The sequence below is a fragment of the Sphaerodactylus townsendi genome, linkage group LG06, assembly GCF_021028975.2.
Source record: "Sphaerodactylus townsendi isolate TG3544 linkage group LG06, MPM_Stown_v2.3, whole genome shotgun sequence".
Classification (NCBI taxonomy): Eukaryota; Metazoa; Chordata; class Lepidosauria; order Squamata; family Sphaerodactylidae; genus Sphaerodactylus; species Sphaerodactylus townsendi.
This window is the reverse complement of record NC_059430.1, coordinates 23,555,152-23,573,395: the sequence shown is the minus strand read 5'-3', so window position 1 is coordinate 23,573,395 and position 18,244 is coordinate 23,555,152. Positions and strand designations below refer to the sequence as shown.

The 18,244-nt window shown below is 43.4% G+C and overlaps 1 protein-coding gene across 6 annotated transcripts in view; it reads left to right on the top strand.

Moving 5' to 3' along the window:
• CACNA1C (calcium voltage-gated channel subunit alpha1 C) overlaps nucleotides 1–18,244 on the top strand; it is a 563,646-nt gene that overhangs the window by 443,301 nt on the left and 102,101 nt on the right. For all 6 annotated transcript variants that reach the window (XM_048499569.1, XM_048499568.1, XM_048499567.1 and 3 more), the window contains 8 exons: nucleotides 3,973–4,079; nucleotides 5,756–5,843; nucleotides 6,856–6,963; nucleotides 9,852–9,904; nucleotides 10,007–10,153; nucleotides 10,844–11,045; nucleotides 12,290–12,448; nucleotides 13,127–13,237. In XM_048499569.1, the coding sequence (XP_048355526.1) occupies nucleotides 3,973–4,079; nucleotides 5,756–5,843; nucleotides 6,856–6,963; nucleotides 9,852–9,904; nucleotides 10,007–10,153; nucleotides 10,844–11,045; nucleotides 12,290–12,448; nucleotides 13,127–13,237 (975 nt within the window). The remainder of the gene's footprint in view (nucleotides 1–3,972; nucleotides 4,080–5,755; nucleotides 5,844–6,855; nucleotides 6,964–9,851; nucleotides 9,905–10,006; nucleotides 10,154–10,843; nucleotides 11,046–12,289; nucleotides 12,449–13,126; nucleotides 13,238–18,244) is intronic.

The following is an 18,244-nucleotide window of genomic DNA, read 5'->3' as shown; positions in this document are numbered from 1 at the left end:
GTGGGCCTTTATTGTTCAGAGCGTGCCCAAAATCAGCTGGAATTTGATTATAAGAGAGAGAGAATGACCACAGATAGCCTTTTCCCTCTCCACAGTGTCCTCACTATTTTGTCCAGTTCTTTTGTAGTCCAAGTGGGAACTGCTTTGCACAGTTTGGCACACTTAGCCAAATGTTGCTTTGCAAAATGACTCAAGAAGGGCTCAATACATCTAATAGTGGTTTCTGCCTTGAGCTACAAAATTGGGTCAGGGGGTTTCCAAGTGCCTGGCAGGCTGCAATACTTGGCTGGTACATTAGGTTCAGCTTGGTAGCTCGTGAAGTTTTCATAGTTTTCATAGAAAGACAGAGGAACATCTTACAGCGCTAGTTTCAAAGGGCAGCTGTGTTGGTCTCAGTAGAACTGCTAGATTGGAATCCAGTAGCGTCTTGGAAAACAACAAGATTTTGGCCACATGAGCTTTTGAGAGTCAGATCTGACCAAGGAAGCTTTGAATTGTGAAAGTTTATACCCTGAAAATCTTGTTTGTCTCTAAGATTCTATTGGGTGCAAATTTAGAGAGCCTTCCCATTACATTTGTTCTAAAACCCAAAAGCTGCTTTGGGAGCAATGGCTTCAGGAAGGCTGGAGAAGCAGCAGGCGAAGTGGCACTTAGTCTATTCTGACCCCCCCCCCTTCCCCACTGTAACTTCAGTCATGATTAGAACCTGATTGTGGAAGGGGTCACAGGGGAGATCAGGAGTTGTGGCTGTTAAGAACTCTCTACTCATCTCCACCGGTTCTCAAGTCTTCCCAAAGCTGTTTTCTCAGAAGAAGTACCCATTGGGATTTCAAATTAGCACACATTGTGTAGATTTATGGAGTAACTAATATGCATTGAAGCATTTTCAGAATCAGTGACAGAGAATGGAATGCAACCTTGAATTCGCCCTTGGAAAAATTTGGAGAAGCCATTTCCCTTGAGCTGTCTCAGGGACTCTGTGCATGCCAGATGTGGTAGAGTAAACACCTCCATTAAATAACCACACTAACCAGTCTCCCATACTCTGCTCATGAGACTTCTCCCTGTACTTAGAAATGTTCTAATCCTAGCCTGGGTGTGAGATTTTTAACTTACAGAAAAGAGGTCTTCAGTTATTTCTGCTAGAGACCAACTCTCCTTCAGCCCAAGTCTTTAGTACCCACTGGTCAAGGTAACGAACAGGAACTCAGCACTAGAGCCTTCACTATACAGAATCCAGAACTCAACATTCTCCCCTTCTCAAAGTCTATGTTCCCCTCCAACCTCTGTTATCAGAGATTTTTAGTATTCTTTTTCCTCATTTCCTAAAATTTGTGTTGCGTCAGTGATTAAAAAAACTTCTGCATGTGTTCTGTTCCCTCTTGTAATCAGTTCAATATAGCAGAAGATTAAATCTAGTTTATTTGCCTGCTGATTTATGCAGCAGCCTTTTACTCTTGATAAAAATGTGTGTGATATTAAACCAACCACCAGAGGGAGCAAAACACTTCCAGTACATTAAAAACAACCAAAGAAACAGGAACTTCATGTTGAGAAAAAGATTTGGAAAAACCTATTGTTACACTTCTGTGATTCTCCCTGGGTATACCAAGACCATGCAATAATATTTAGATACCAAAAAAATAAAAATGGACTTACCTTCATGGTACATATTTTCTGAAAATAACAGTTTGGTGTTTTAGGTAGTGATGACCAAGGACAACTTTGCCTTTATGCACAGAGTTTGTTCATTGAGGAGTTCCTTTTCTAGTAAGCTCCTCCTAAGTGCTATTTGGAGACATAATAGGTGAAAGATGTTCTAAAATATTGCAGGCATCCCTTTCCTTACAAGGATAGTTATTTTTCCTGAGTTGCTAGGCTTGCTTGGTAAAGGTAGCCTTAAATATGTATGTACATACACTGATCAAATATTATCACCCAACCATATAGCTTTCTGCTGCTTCTAAGGCACAGATTTTATGGTACAATGAATGTGGATATGCCCTTTAAACTATAGTCTCATCTGCAACCCCCATTAGCATGTAAATTTATATAAAAACAACATAATTTACAAATAGCATATCAAAAAGAAAACTATTTTGGCAGCAACCAGTGTTTTCCAAACTGTAAATATTTCTTCTGAATACCTCTGTTTAAACTACTGATAGCATTTCTTTCAAAGAAGTATATTTTGAACCTCATCAACATCTGTGGAACCAGAAGCAACTTCCAAACAACTTCCCCAAAATCCCTTCTAGATATTTTTCTAAGAAAGATTTTGCTCACTGTGGTATCCTCCCGTGAACACATTACAGGAGTGACTAAGGTTCAGAAATGCCTGAGTTCTGTGCATCATTCTCCACGAGGTCATGCTCAGGCACTTTTCAAGTTCTGTTGGCACACTGTTCTCCATTCTGTTCCCTCCTATAAATAGAATCACTGTGTCAGCACTGAATGTACGATCACAGTTAACTAGAAAGGAAACAAAACAGCCCCAAATGTCTTCATTCTCCAACTATGTTACCTACTCACTAGAACTGGGAGAAAATTAAAATCCATGTGTGCACAAACAGTACAAGAATACTGTTACTCATTTTCCAGTGGTCTCACTAGTAGAAAAGGCGTTACTAGATTACACATCAGTTTCCCTCAGCAAGAATAAATATATTACCTTCCACTTAACTGAAACTCAACTGAACCTCCCATTCCAATTTCAATGGTTTCTCCTCCTTCCCTTTAAGATTGCCATACAAACTTCAAGTCCCAAGAGGCATCTTTATTCGTGTTGTTATGGCAAGAACCCTCCCTTCCCACAATTACTTATATTCCTTAGTATAAATTCTGCTCAAGAGTGGAATTTATCATTCTTTTCTGATTTCTGCCTGGTGAATGGATTGTTAGTTCTTCCTAATGTCATTTGGGGGTTTGGTGACATGAATTTATTTCCCACTCTCTTCAGCACATTGTAAACAGAAATGCCATGAATAGAACTTACTGGAAACTACTGGGTTCCATAGTCTTTAAAGGACCCTGGCTTGGGCTGGTTTCAGGAATGTGTGTATATAGCAAAGGCGGCATGTTCTTCAAATCTCAGGAAATGCTGAAGAATTCTTAGACATGATGCATATATATATTCATATATAAGGGGCCATGCTAAAGTCCCAGCTGCTTTCCTGGTAGCAGTCGACAGACCTTGCTTTCTTTTTGTTGCCTCTGTAAAGGAAGAGTCACTTAGTTTTGCCACAGTCTGCCAAACAAATGCAGAAATCAAAACCTGCAGGTTCTCTGGAGAGGCAGCATAGAAGACTTCTGAATAAATAAATGGTAGGCACGTAGCTACATGTTGGACCTATCAAATGCTGTACTGATAACCTAGGAATGAAAGAAGGGACTTCAGGCTGCCCTTCAGTCACAGCCATGCAAATCATTTAATGACAACCAATGTGAGCCAGAATACTAAAGCAAAAGATTACTGTACATTTCCCCACTTGACAAAAAGAAGGCTCTGTTGCAGGATGTCTTAGCATTTGACATCACTTCTTGATTTTAGTAGTGAAAGAGCTTGTGGGAAAAGCACCCACTAAAACAGGGCTGAACCCCCATCTGTAAAGTATACAGGTAAAATGGAAGTGTAAAAAGTGTAAAGCACCTGCACTCTGTTACTAAGCATACCCTTTGCAGTTTCTGTATGTTATACCTCAAAAGGAAAAGAGTTGCCATAGATTACAAATCATCTGCCAATCCTAAATGGATCTGGGCACCAGTTTGCAACATTGCCTTGCATTTTTTTTCCTGAATGCTAACTTAACTATCTCCTCCTTGTATTTCTTTTCTGTGAGACTGTGGAATAAAAAAGTCTACATTCTTCAGTTCCATGTTCTATCACCCCCTCCCTACGCTCGATCTGAGAGGCGATTTCTGGGCATGTGCTAACGACAAAGTTTGTTTGTGTCTCCATCTGATTGGTTGCAGATGACCGCTTACGGGGCTTTCCTTCACAAAGGATCCTTTTGCCGGAACTACTTCAACATTCTGGACTTGGTGGTGGTTAGCGTTTCTCTCATCTCCTTTGGGATCCAGTGAGTGAGCCATTTTCAGCTGGGAAAAATAAGTTATCCACGGGGGACGTGGAAGATTGCTGGGATGAAGGGAAAGGCTGTGTCTACATTATAATTTAGTTTCTCTTTGCTGCAATATGGCTTCTCATTGCCATTTGCAGTGGAACTTCAGTTTTCGTTGGTAATCTGTCCAAAAAGAATCAATGAAAATCGAAACCGATGAAAACCGAGGCAAACTTTTCCATAGGAATCAATGTAAATCCAATTAATCCGTTCTAGGCACTCCAAAAAACATACCAAAAACACATTTTTGGTGAATAAACATAGTGTTTAATGCTGAAAATAGTAACAAACAATAACAGTAGGACCAGCTTCAGAGCCAGTGGACCAATGTCGCACCAGAAAGCTGTCCAAAGAGGTCTGTTTGTGACGCCTCTTTAAGATTTGTCTGAAATGGGGCAAGACATTGTCATTAAACAAATTGCAGACACGTCCTGCAACAGCTTTGTCCGGGTGATTTTTCTCCACAAACCCCTGCACCTTACTGCAAATCGATGAAAACTGGGACAAATTTTTCACTGAAAAAATCGATTAAAACTGAAACCGATGAAAACCGAAGGCAATGAAAACCGAGGTTCCACTGTATTTCGTTAGTTATTGGCAGCCTATTTTGCTGAGATTTATTGTGCAATAGGAACACCTGGACATTTAACTTCCCGCCATAAAATTTGCAAAGCACGTCTGGTCGTATGGACCTGGAGAAGGCGAGGAAAACGTCACGTCTCCTCAGGCTCCTCCGGGAAGCACTTCAATGACACGAGTCGCTAGAGAATTAACTGAAAGGCTTCTTTTCCTGCAACATCATGTTGGTGAAGTGCTTTGTTACATCATTATCAAAACTGTCTTGTGATGATTGCCATTTGGCAGCGTTTCTGTCACGTATCCACAGTGCATTTGGCATCCTGTCCAAGGTAGCTCTCTGTTCATCCCTCTTCATCAATATCATATTCAGTATTCAATGCAGCTGCAGAGCAGCCAACAGCTCCCTCCTGTCTCTCTCTTTTGGTGACTTACTCATGAATGCGCTACCTCAAGTAATGGACTATTCAATGGGGGGAAACTCCATTAAGTGCCAAATTAAGACATACGTTTAAAACAATGTAGATGTCAAAGAGAAAAGATGTAAGAGAATGAAAATGTGAACATTTCTGTCTCTCAATGGCTAGCATAGATACAGCTGCAGCAGTAAAACGAATAGGGTTTCTATTGCCAGCCTCAGAAAGGACCACATGATAATTGTACTACAGTATGATTATCTGCCCCCCACAATATTCATGGTATAGATTTTAGATGGCTTAAATATGTTTATTGTGTTTCATGGTTATGGTGTAACACCTCAAGAAAGCCAGTTGAGCTACTGAAGGGATTGTGTCTGAGGCTTTTGCTGAGATTGTTCATATTTTTCAAACTTTTATCTGAAGGGAACTAGTCCACTGTACTCTGTGTGTGGGGTGGGGGAGTGGACTTGGATGGGCAAGATCTGGCTTCAAATGCCTGCTTGGTCCTTGGAAAGCTGGTTAGACTTCTTAGCAGGTATAATGCACATTTGACTCTTTGTGAACAAAGCCACTGTCTGCCTTTAGGTCCATTCCCACATGGATGGTAAAACCTGATCCACTGTTTTTGTTCTTGCCTAGGTCTAGTGCCATCAATGTAGTGAAGATACTACGAGTCCTGCGAGTGCTCAGACCACTGAGAGCCATCAACAGAGCCAAAGGACTGAAGGTTAGAGGGTATCTCACAAATCTATTGCCACTGATGTGTAAACTTCCCATGACTTTTGGGGGGGGGGGGGAAATGGAGGAATGAATGTATCTTCTAATCTGTTTGCCTGTTCAAATCTGTTCATCTAGGTAGCTATTATGATGGGTTGTCATTATAATGGGTGATGTGCAGATGTAGGGCCTGAGGTGGCAATGCAGTACCTCTTTGTGTTATGCATTCAGACTGTTCCAACTCTGACTGTTGACAAAGGCTGATTATACCCTCGAGGGTGCTATGGTCCTTAAGGGCAGTGTGATATTTTCATCCACAGAACTTCAGGACAGCTATCCATTTACATGGTAGAAAATAGAAGGGTGGCCTCATTTGATGGAGATTAAACTTCCCCCGTGAGGATTAAACCTTGCCCTTGGTCCAATAAGGATCTGCCCTTGCATATGCATAGTTTTGCTCTGGATTGCTGCCTATTGACTATCTCAAATGACAGAGTAGAAGGCATGTGTGAACATGGAAGGCATCTGTGGATACGAAGCAGGCTCCTTGGCAGTGTGGATCAAGAAAGCCAGAGTGCCAGGCAGAGAACAGACTTCTCTCCCACCAGACCATTTTTGCATTCCAAATCACTTAGTGGACCTGAACTGCCTGTTGGCCATTCCTGATCTAGAGAAAGATGGCATATTGTTGTTGGATTCTCTTTTTGAAAGGTGTAGCTATAGCTGCCTTTAGGGTATGTGGTGTCATTCATTTTTTTCTCCACAAGAGCAAGTTTTAAAAACTTGATGAGTATTTAGGAAAACTGGAAATAGATTAACAGCGTCGGTTTTGATATGTTTTGGGATATGTTTATAAGAATACAGTATTCAGGCAACAGAGTTTTTCCATTCCCAGAGGTACCACGTGGATCCACGGGAAAATGGCAAGCTGACAGGATGATTGCAATTTATTTATTTGCATCAAACCTTGGAAGGTTTAAACAGTCACCCTGATGACTCTCTCTCTCGACTTCTGTTTGCAGCACGTTGTCCAGTGTGTGTTTGTAGCCATCCGGACTATTGGGAACATTGTGATTGTCACCACATTGTTGCAGTTCATGTTTGCCTGCATTGGAGTTCAGTTGTTCAAGGTAAAGCCACGGAATGTGTTTCTTATTTCTTCCTCACTGAAACATTTATTTATTCTCTAATTTTTTATCCCTTTTTTGTATTCTAAAAGGGTTTTACGGCCTGAATCACTAGGGTGTTGTGGGTTTTTTGGGTTGTATGGCCGTGTTCCAGTAGCATTTTTTCTTGACATTTCACCTGCATCTGTGGCTGGCATCTTCAGAGGATCTTTCTCTGAAGATGCCAGCCAAGATGCAGGCGAAACGTCAAGAAAAAGCTACTGGAACACGGTCATGCAACCCACAAAACCCACAATGCCCTACTGCCATCTTTGATTACATGGACCCACATTCACAGTCAAACACTCAGGCATCCAAATTATTATTGTGAGCACTTCATGAGCAACATGAATGCTCCCTTGGACATCTCGAGTCTGGAAATTGGTGCTGATGAAACACTGCCACTGATATAAGCAGCTTTTCTATTGGTAAAAATTCTACTAGTTTCCACTGCTACAACAGGAATGGCCATGTGGAAACCAGAGGAGTGCTGAAGTCTGTCCTCAAGAGTCTGCATAATAAATGCCATCATCTTGGATACCTGTAAATTTGACTGAGTTGTTGACCCATGTGATGTTACATGGAGAAAAAGCTGAGGATAGCTGCCAAAAGGATATTAAAAAGTGATAAAAATGTCTCCAAACATGAAGATTTCCCCAGTTATCTGTTTGCTAAATGTCATGGAAAAAGAGGATGAAATTTCTTGGGGATTAGAAACTGCTGAAATTACAGGAATAGAGAGTGGAGTAAAGAGACAGTTCTTGTAAAGACAGGAAGCAAGCAGTGGCATTCTGCGAGGGTTGGGATTGGTGTAATTTAATTTGTTCATAAATAATCTAGAATTGAAGTGAGCAGTGAGGTGGCCAAGTTTGTAGTTACACCAAATTATTCAGTCTGGTTAGAACCAGAATGGATTATGAAGATCTTCAAAAAGATATCTACAAATTGGATGGGGAAGCGACAATCTGGCACATAAAGTTCAGTGTGATAAAGTCTCAAGTGATGCACATTACAGTAAAAAAAAATTGTAGCTTTAAATTTCACATTGATGGGTCCTGACTGTTGCTGACATGTTGGCAAAGAGACCTTGGGGTCATGATGGATGTGTGTTTATGCTGAGTGCTGTCATGTTTGAAAATGTTGATTCAGTGTGCAGTAGCAGTAAATTCTATAGTAGGGATCATTGGGAAAAGGATTAAAATCAGACAGACATGTAATGACTATGTACAGATCTATAATGCAACCATATTCAGACTGTTGTTTAATGCAATCATATTTAGACTATTGTGCACAGTTCTTTCTACCTTAGCTCAAAAAAAGTGTTGTTGTTTTTTTGTGGCACTGAAAAAGGTACCAAAAATTGGCAACCAAAGATCAAGGAAAGTTTGCGGGCTGTTTTAGTTCAGAGAATGGATGACAAAAGAAGGACATGATAGAGGTTTACAAAATTCTGTTTGGGGTGGGAAAAGTGAATAAAGAGAACTTGTTTCTCCCTGTCCCACAAATCTAGAACTATGGACACCTACTGAAGTCGATGGGCAGCAGATTACAGACAGACAAAAGGAGGCAGCTCCATTCAGAGTCATTAACTTTTGGAACTGTCTGACAGTGGAAGTTGTCATGGACTAGCACGTATTGCTGTAAAAGAAGATGATACAGATTCATGGAGGACAAGTCCATCTACTGTCCATTAGCTACAATTGCTAGATGTTCAGAGGCAGTACTATCTGACTATCAGTAACTATCTGAATGCTATCAGGCAGGGAGAGGCTTTAGCTTCTGTACTCTTTATGACCATCTGGTTGTGCACTGGGTGAAACAGGATTTTAGTCTAGATGAACTGTTGATCTGAATGAGTACAGCTGAGCATGGTTGCTTTTATGTACCATTATAAAAAAGGTAAAAATAGTCCTCTATGCATTGAGTTACTACTGACCCATGGATGACATCACATCATGACATTAACTAGGCAGACTGTGCTTATGAGGTGGTTTACCATTGCCCTCCCCTGCCATTTACATTTTATCCCCAGCAAGCTGAATACTCATTTTACTGACCTTGGAAGGATGGAAGGCTGACTCAACTTTGAGCCGGTAATGTGAAACAAACTTCTGCCAAAATCACACTCAGGTTGTGAACAGAGCTTGGACTGCAGTACTGCGGCTTACCACTCTGCACCACAGAGCTCTTTCTATATCATTATACTTCATCAGAAAGTGTACATTGCATGTATTTAGATCACCCCTATTTAGACTCATGTACTTTTGGATCTCCTAACCTGGATGAAGCAGGCTGGCCCAACCTTGTCAGATTTCAGAAGACAAGTTGGGCCAGTTCTGATTAGTACTTGGGTGGGAAACCACAAGGGAAATCCAGGGTTGTTGTATGAAGGCAAACCATATGTGTTCATGTCTTGCTCTGAAAACCTTATAGATCGCTGTGCCATAAGTCAGGTAGCATTGGACAGCACTTTCCACCATCCTTGGATCAAGAGATCTCTAATGCTGCCTTTAACGTCTGGATCTTTGTATCCTCAACTTTTGCGTGGGATTTGATTTACACTGCTTACTCCATCTATTGTATTCATTCAGGTTTTTTCCTATGTTTCTGCCAGCAAATGCACAGTTTGTTTCCCCTTTATATGTGTTGGGTTATTCCAGGATAATAGTAGTTTCCTTTAAAAATTGTGTCTTTCTTCGAGAGCCAGTGCAGTGTAGTGGTCAGACTGCTGGACAAGAATCTGGGAGACCCAGGTTTTGTGTCATGGGAGCTTTTTCACAAGGCATTAATTTTTAAAATCTGGTATCAATAATTAAAGGATCTGTCACATTTCTGCTTTTATCTGCTTTCAGGGCAAATTGTACAGCTGCAGTGACAGCTCCAAGCAAACGGAGGCAGAGTGCAAGTAAGTTCCTCAGAATCCCTGCACATGTTCCCAGTCACTGGTCAAAATGCCAAAAATTTACTTCTCTTGCTTTTTTCCCTTATATCTTTTTTCTTGAAACAGGGGCAAATTCATTACTTACAAGGATGGGAAGGTCAATGACCCAATGATCCAGGTCCGAAATTGGGAGAACAGCAAATTCGATTTTGACAACGTCCTCACTGCCATGATGGCCCTCTTCACCGTTTCAACCTTTGAAGGCTGGCCAGAGTGAGTGCTTAAAGTTAATTCACAGAACCTTTTTTAATTGGTGAAATCAAAAGAGAATAGGGTTTTTTTCAGCATACAGACTGGCAAGTGAAGGCAGTTTTGCAAATGCATCAGTGTACTTGAATCATCTCATACTAGTTCAACCCTGACATCGAAGGTTCTACAGGATATCGTGGCTTGTATCCAACCAGTCTACTTATCAAAGTTTGTGCCCTACCTCCATCCTATGAGTCCTTTTTCCAACAGAAGAAGCTCTTCTGTGTGGAGTGGTAGGATACATGCCTGTGAATTTCATTACTGACACTTGTTGAAGTGCTTACAAGACCAGCTCAAGCTTACAAGACCAGCTTACAAGACCAGCTTTAGTCAAAGTATATTGGAAACTTTTTGGAGGCACACTCAGACAACAAGTAGCCTTCCAGTGGAGCGCTGCAGCATTCACTGGCAATTTTAGGAATGTCCTGGAGAAAGATAAAGTCTCTTGAGATACCTTCATGGTTATTGTGGGGGGGACTGGTGACAAAAACTATACAGCTCATATTAGTTCTGCATTGGCCACTGTTAGTCCTGTGGACTGGCAAGGGCCAGTGTGGACAGAAACACCCCTTAGGGCAGCGTTCCCAATCCCTACAGTCAGGGCCACCTGGAAGTGCCCTTAGTGTCTGTCTTGGGATTCTCTCCTTTTTCTAGACTGCTGTATCGATCTATTGATTCTCATCTGGAAGATGTGGGGCCCATCTATAACCACAGGGTGGAGATCTCCATTTTCTTCATTATCTACATCATCATCATCGCTTTCTTCATGATGAATATCTTCGTTGGTTTCGTCATCGTCACTTTTCAGGAGCAAGGCGAGCAGGAATACAAGAACTGTGAACTGGACAAGAACCAGGTAACGTACCATGTTTCCCCGAAAATAAGACCTACCCCAAAAATAAGCCCTATCATGATTTTTGGAGTATTAAAATATAAACCTTACTCCAAAAATAAGCCCTACCGGTAGTTACAGATCAGGATTGTGTGATCCAGCAGGGTGCTCCCTGCCAATGAGGATGCAGCTTGCATCACACGTGACGGGAAAGCAACAGGGCTGCCGAGAGCTCGCCTTAATGAATTGTGAAGGTACCGTATTTCACCTAAAATAAGCCCTACCCCGAAAATAAGCCCAAATGCATCTTTTGGTGCAGAAATTAATATAAGACCCTGTCTTATTTTCGGGGAAACACTGTAATAATTTAACGATGTGGCTGAAGGAACAAAGTGTGTCCACTGGTACAAATAAAAGCCACCATAAGAGTTTATTTTGCAAGTAAAACAAGGGCTGCCTTCAGACATCATGACAAGCAGAAATTAAACGAAGTGGTTAGTTTGCAACACAGACAGAGCTTGTTTGCTGTGCTCATGTCCTCCTCTCACTCTTTGCCACCTTCACCTTTCGCCAGTCAAACTCCAATTTGCCGAGGCTTCTGCATGCAGACAACTTGGCCAATTAAAATTTCTCCCCTCAAACTCACAAACTCTTAATTTGCCCTGATACCTGCATTCAGATGGCCTGACAAACTGGAGCTTAATTAAACTGGAAAATTTCAACCAAGCACTTCCCTTGAGAGGGAGGAGTGAGGTGAGAAAAGGAATGTATGAGCAAGAGCTACAGTCAAACCTTTCTGTAACTATAGTTTGTTGTTATGTCAGAATGCAGCCAGTTTCTTGTTGGAGGCCCCTCACGCACCTGAATTCTAATACGAGATCTCTGCAAACTTAACTGATGTTTGCGGGGCTGCATGAGTTTCTCAGAGTGCAGAACTTTCCTCATGGAGTGTTTGGCTGGCAGGCTGAGTGAAAGACAGAAGGGATACACAAGCAGTTGAAGAACTGTCAGATTCATTGTTGTTCTTCAGCCTTCTCTCCATTAAGTATCTTTCAAAAAGGCCACAACAGATTCTCTTAATATTTAGTATTGTTTGGCACTTCCTTGATCCCCAAACGCATTTCTTGCAATGGTCATCACCTGCCCCTAAAGAGGATCACCTTCATTTTAGAAAATTCAGGTCTAAAAAATAGCACACTTGACAAATTACTGTGGAAATGTTCTTGAAATGGATGAAGTATATGAACTTCTAATTTTTTTATTTACAGCGGCAGTGTGTGGAATATGCCCTGAAGGCCCGCCCCCTGCGAAGGTACATCCCTAAAAACAAGTACCAGTACAAAGTGTGGTACGTGGTGAACTCCACCTACTTTGAATACCTGATGTTCATCCTCATCCTGCTGAACACCATCTGCCTGGCCATGCAGGTAGGTCAGGAATGAGAAAGGAATGTGCTGAGCATTTCTCTTTAGCTGTAATGCAAATGTTTTTCAAGCACTGGGACTGTGGATGGAAATGCCAGATGGCACTTGTACACCTGTGGCAATAGTGTACAGTAATTTTGCATTCTAATTGCCACATTCAGGGGTTTTTAAACTATTTAGACAATTATTTGTTAGATATACAAATGTGGAGAGTAAAGCGGGGGGCGATATGAGAACTTCTATTCCCCATTCATCCACTCCCTCTGCAGTAGGAGCACAGGAATACTCCCCTAACTTAGGAGGCTATTGTAAAGTTTACAAAAACAGTGTGAATGAGTGAAGTGTTTTGCAAACTAGAAATAAGCGACATGAAAATTATGTGCTTATGATCACCAGGAGCCTGGACTTTGCTGGGTTTTTTGTGCCTTGAGAAGCATAAGGGCTAGAAATGCCAGATTTTTAGACTTCTGAAAAGGCCTTTTTAGTGCCATACTTAGGAAGTCACCATAGGAAGGCACTTCACAGCTGCACAGTGGTCCACAGGGGAAATCCCTTTGATATAAAAGGAATTTAAAAAAAAACAGCTGGCTCCTTAAAAATGAGGAATATATAAAAAGAAAAAGTAGGATGAGTCCAAACAATCCGTTTTTCAGAGTGCCAAATAGGATGTTTGTTTTTCAGCATTATGGTCAGAGCTGCCTCTTCAAAGAAGCAATGAACATTCTCAACATGCTGTTCACCGGCCTCTTCACTGTCGAGATGGTCCTGAAATTAATTGCCTTCAAACCCAAGGTAAGAGCAGTTCATGGTTGCTTCTCTATATGTTTATTGTACCGAAAGGGAGGACAGGAGGAAATGAAAATACATGATAGACCTATTGATATCCCCCCTTCCCCAACCTACTCCCATCTTCTACTCAGTGGCTGGATTTAAGCAGATGTTGTCTGGACTGGAGTCTCAATCTGTGCTTGGAGGAGCCTTTTATTCTTGAACTGAGTGTAGAGACAGAAAAGCCTTGTTTTTTCGACACACAATATCCCAGTTGTCTCATCATGGCATTAACTCTACAGATTTGATACACCACTAATCTTATATTACTTGGACCAAGATGGAAGAGCCACTATAAGATGACATTTTCCATCAGTAGCCACACAGTGAAAAATAGTTTTCTGATCCTTCCGCCAGTTTTGTAAAATTAAAGCCTTCTTAAAGTGGGAGCTTGCAATCCATTATTTTTTCAGGATATAGACTCTTAATGAGGGCAGGCACTTTCCAAGACCAGTCTTCCATACAAATATGAAAGGGAAATCTCACCTCAGAGTGATTCTCCTTCTCAAACATGGTTGGGCATTCAAGTGTAGTTTATTATACAGTCATTGACCAGACATATGCATAAAGTTATTACATTTAAAGTAAAAAGGTAAAGTTTCCCCTTCAGTCGTGTCCGACCCTGGGGTACCACTGCAAGCAGTGATTTCATAGGCAAGCCGTTTTTGTGGGGTAGTTTGCCATTGCTTTCCCCGGCTATTCTTTACCCCCTAGCTTTGAGCTAGGTACTCATTTACCAACCAAGGAGTGGGATGGATGGCTGAGCTGACCATGAGCCAGCTGCTAGGATATCTGACCCACAGAACTCCTGACCATGTGAGTGGCATTGCAAGCACTTAACCACTACACCACGCGGCTCCTTATTACATTTAAAACCTGGTAATTACATTTAAAGCCAGATACGGTTGTGTGGATCAGCTCTTGGATTTATGGATTTGTGCAACAAAGATAGTATCTTGGTTAGAGAGAATTGCAGTCAAACAGAAGATATTACGAGTCGATTTAGTACAGCGAACGGAAAGATTTCTGCTAATGTCTGTTTTTGTTCTAAATCTGAGTCCAGTGGCATCTTTAAAACCAATAAAGTTTTATTCTTGCTGTAAGCTTTTGTGTGCATGCACACTTCTTCAGATATGAAACACGAAAGCTCATATCCAGTATATCCAGAACCTTTGTTGGTCTTAAAGGTACCACAGAACTCAAGCAGTTTTCTACTGTTTCACACCAATATGGCTACTCAACTGAATCTATGTTCTAAATTTGCAAGCCTGTTTTTATTATAGTGGAGCAATATATATATGCCCCACTTTAACCAGTATATGCCCCACTTTAACCAGTCTCAGTAAAATTACTGTTTTTTTTGTGTGTGTATATAAAAACAGTAATTTTACTGAGACTGGTTAAAGTGGGGCAGACTGGGAGGCCACAACAGCCCTGGAAAAGGGCCCCTTTCAGAGGCATGCCCATCTTGCCAGCAGACTTCTTCATCTGATGGAGGGCTGAAGAGCTGGCTGGAGAGAAAGGAGGCATGCTGTGCTACTCTGTGCCAGATAGACTACACCCAGGCCAGCACAGGGGGAAACCAGGCATTTTCATGACCCTGCTTCTCCTCACTGGCCCCACCATGCCCAAGACAGTACAGTGTACAGACAGGCACTACTGCCTCTATGATCTTCACCAGTCTGCACATAGTGGGCCTGGCACAGGGCATAGGCAAACACTGCTATGTTCCTCCTATCTTGACATGGGCCCAACCCGCACATACAGAATAATACACTTTCAATCCACTTTCAGTGCACTTTGCAGCTGGATTTACTGTGCGGAATGGTAAAATCCACTTGCAAACAATTGTGGAAGTGGATTGAAAGTGCATTATTCTGCATGTGCAGATGGGGCCGTAGTGTTTCTTGCAGCAAGGAGAAAAATGTTCCTTTATTTAAAAAAATGATTCTTTATATTTTTGGACTTTCAGAAGGTCTTGAAGTTTTTGCGTGGTGTCTCTTGAGATCCTGGAGGCCAGTGTAAAATACATGGCGTTTGCACTGATTATCTCATGCCCTCCAATATGCTCATAGCAATCAAATAGTGTAGACACTGAAAATAGAACATGAGCTTTGGAGAAGGAGGGAAAGGCTCTGAAACACTCATGAAAGAGAGTAATTAGGGTAACAGATTGAGAAAGAAGGCTGTGCTTGAGTAATGGAGATAAAAGGGGAGAGCATTTCTACAGCAGAGAAATGCAATACTTTTAATAAAATTCTTATTAAAAAAGAAATGTATATAAAGAAAAAAGTAAATGGAGGGAAAACACTGAAAAGGAATCATGTAAGAAAGCAAATAAAAGACATATATACGTGTGTACACACAAAGGGGGGGAAGTGTGGACAGTGGAAGCAGAGAGTCAGATAGGGTGATCAGTAGTATTATAGAAGAGGCAATTTCAGTAATTGTCCTTCAAGGCAACATTGTATTTGCCAGAAATCCATCTGTTAACACATTCATGTACTAATCTTTGATCTCCTTTGGTAACCCTGATGAAAGACAGAGGCAGAGCACAGGAGACCATGAGATTGGGGAAAGAGAAACTGTTGGGAAATCGGGCAGAGAACTGTGAGGGATAAGATGTATGTAGTTGGCAGATATTGTTTGTAGGATCAGTAGATGTTGGCCAGCAAGGTAAGGAAGTTGTAAGGTGAAAACGGTTTTAGGGTAGGCCAGTGATACAGCTACAGAGTTCTAACTTTAGTCTCTTAAGCCCAATCCGCACGGGCAGAAGAAGCGGCACAGTGGCGTGTATCATGCGGGCGGTCCTGAAGCTGCCAAGGGGTGCAGGGGCAGCTCTGCACAGAGCCTCCTCCGGTTTGTTTTTTCTTACCTTCCTTTTCTCCCTGCGAAGCTCTGGAGGGAGGGAGGGACATGCCTATGCTGGAGGCTAGCTGATTCTGTAGTAGTGCACTGCCGACCCAGCAGTGCCGTAGTAGAACGTTGGGACGCCAACGGACCTCTTGACTACTTACCCGATGCCTCCCTTTTACTCCTCATCCCCCATGAGTCCACAGATTCATGAACTGTCTGGCTCAATCACGGTAGGGACAATGGTCTTACCCCCAGGTGAGGAATTAGGCTCCAGACAGCGTGCATCTCTCCATACGTGGCAAAAGATGAGATCATGCATCACATAGTGATCTCCCGACCTCCCTTTCTCGGAACTCCCCCCGGTCCTCCCTACTGCGCCCCCAATAGGACCAACAATAAAGGTGCCAGGAACCCGGCAGGCGGGAGACTTCGCTAGGAACCACGGACCTCAGGTCTCCCGCTGCTAGCGATCTCCACCAGATGTTATCTCAGCGTCTCGTCGTTCTTAAGCTGACAGCGTGGAGTGCGACCCCACAAGCTGGTGCGAAACCCGGGAGTCCTCGAACCTCCCACCCTGCTCACGTGTCGCCTGGGGAAGGGAGACGCGATACCGAAGTCGCTGGATACAAGGCGCATCCAGGGACCCACCGTTTGGTATACGCCTGTCCTCTGGATGCGGTAGCGTCAGAGACCAGCGTCCTAGGACACTCGTCAGCCAGACGCGGTGAGTATAGGGAGCTTGCAAAGGCGGAACGCGGCAAACGTTGGCGGAACTGGCGTTAACGAAATCGGCAGGGTCCCGGTAAAGAGAGGAGCTGCGCCGGGAATTGGTTGGCGAGGAAGTTGAAGCTCCAATTGTCATGGTACTTAGAGGGGGGGACATTGAATCTTAAGGACTGGGAAAACGCCGAGCACTCTTGGCACAGAGCCTGCGGCGGCCCGTGTAGCTGCTACTGGCGTGGAGACAATGTTTTTGTAAGCCATCAGCCTGCAGACCCTCTGGAAAAACCCTTGCCTTAGGCGGCCCTCCTTCGATCTCACCTTCAATTTCAGCGAAGATTTTCTATCCCACTAAATTGGGCCTGTCCTCCTTCTGCCCTCGCTCCTTCACCCGGCAAACTCTCCAGCGGCTCAGCCCCTCCTACTCCCGCCTTCATTTTCCGAAGCCACTGCACCTCCGTCCAGCATGCGTATTAAGCGGGTTCAAACTCATGACGTGTAGCCCGCGATCTGCAGAAGAAAGAAAACCTGGCGGAAGGCGATGCGATATTCTTGCATTGTGCCCGTCCACTCCACAGATACCGTGGGGAGGGATGGCATGGACGGATTGGCGGGTTATGAGGTACCGCCCCTGAGCGCTATAACATCCTTACCGGGCTCCGCCAAAGCAATGCGGGACGTGGTGCTGGCCCCTCTGATGAGAGGGCATGCTGGGAGCCATGCTGAGAACCACCTAATGGTCCCAGATGACTGGAAGACCACCGCTGGCATGCTCCTAGGCCTGCAATTTGTGGTCTGGGAGAAGTGGAGTTTCACCAGCAATTCTTCAACAGGCAGCCACCTCTGGCCGGCCTACACCCGCCGCTCAGCTTTTCACGGTTTTCGATGCTGCCAATCCCAAGCGATCAGATTGTCCTGCCTGAGGCCACCCTTACAGTGCAAGCCTCTGGTGCATCTATAAGGCATTTATCAAAGTCCCCAATGCCCGACCAGCCAACCCAGAGTTTCTCCTCCATCCGGCCAAAAGAAACCCCAAAGAGCCCTATGCTGTAGATTTGGCAGACAGGCTCCAGAGGCGTCCAAGGAGCGGGTGAATGGCGGGGAGGGCCCAAAGCGAGAGCTCCTCATGCGCCCACCATGGAGAGCGCTTCATGGAGTGCCGCCGGGGCAATCAGACCCTAGGCAAAAAAATCCTGAACTAGCCCGACATGCTTGGAGCTTGCCGGGACGTGGGTCCTCAACCCATAGTAGCCTCTCGCCGCCTCCACCCGTGGAGACAGTCTCAGGATGACTGCTTTACAACTGCGGCGAGACCGGACACTTCCGAGAAGGGAGTGTAGGCAACCCGGTGGGGGGGCCACCACAGCCCGATGGAGGGTCCTCCCAGGAGAGAAG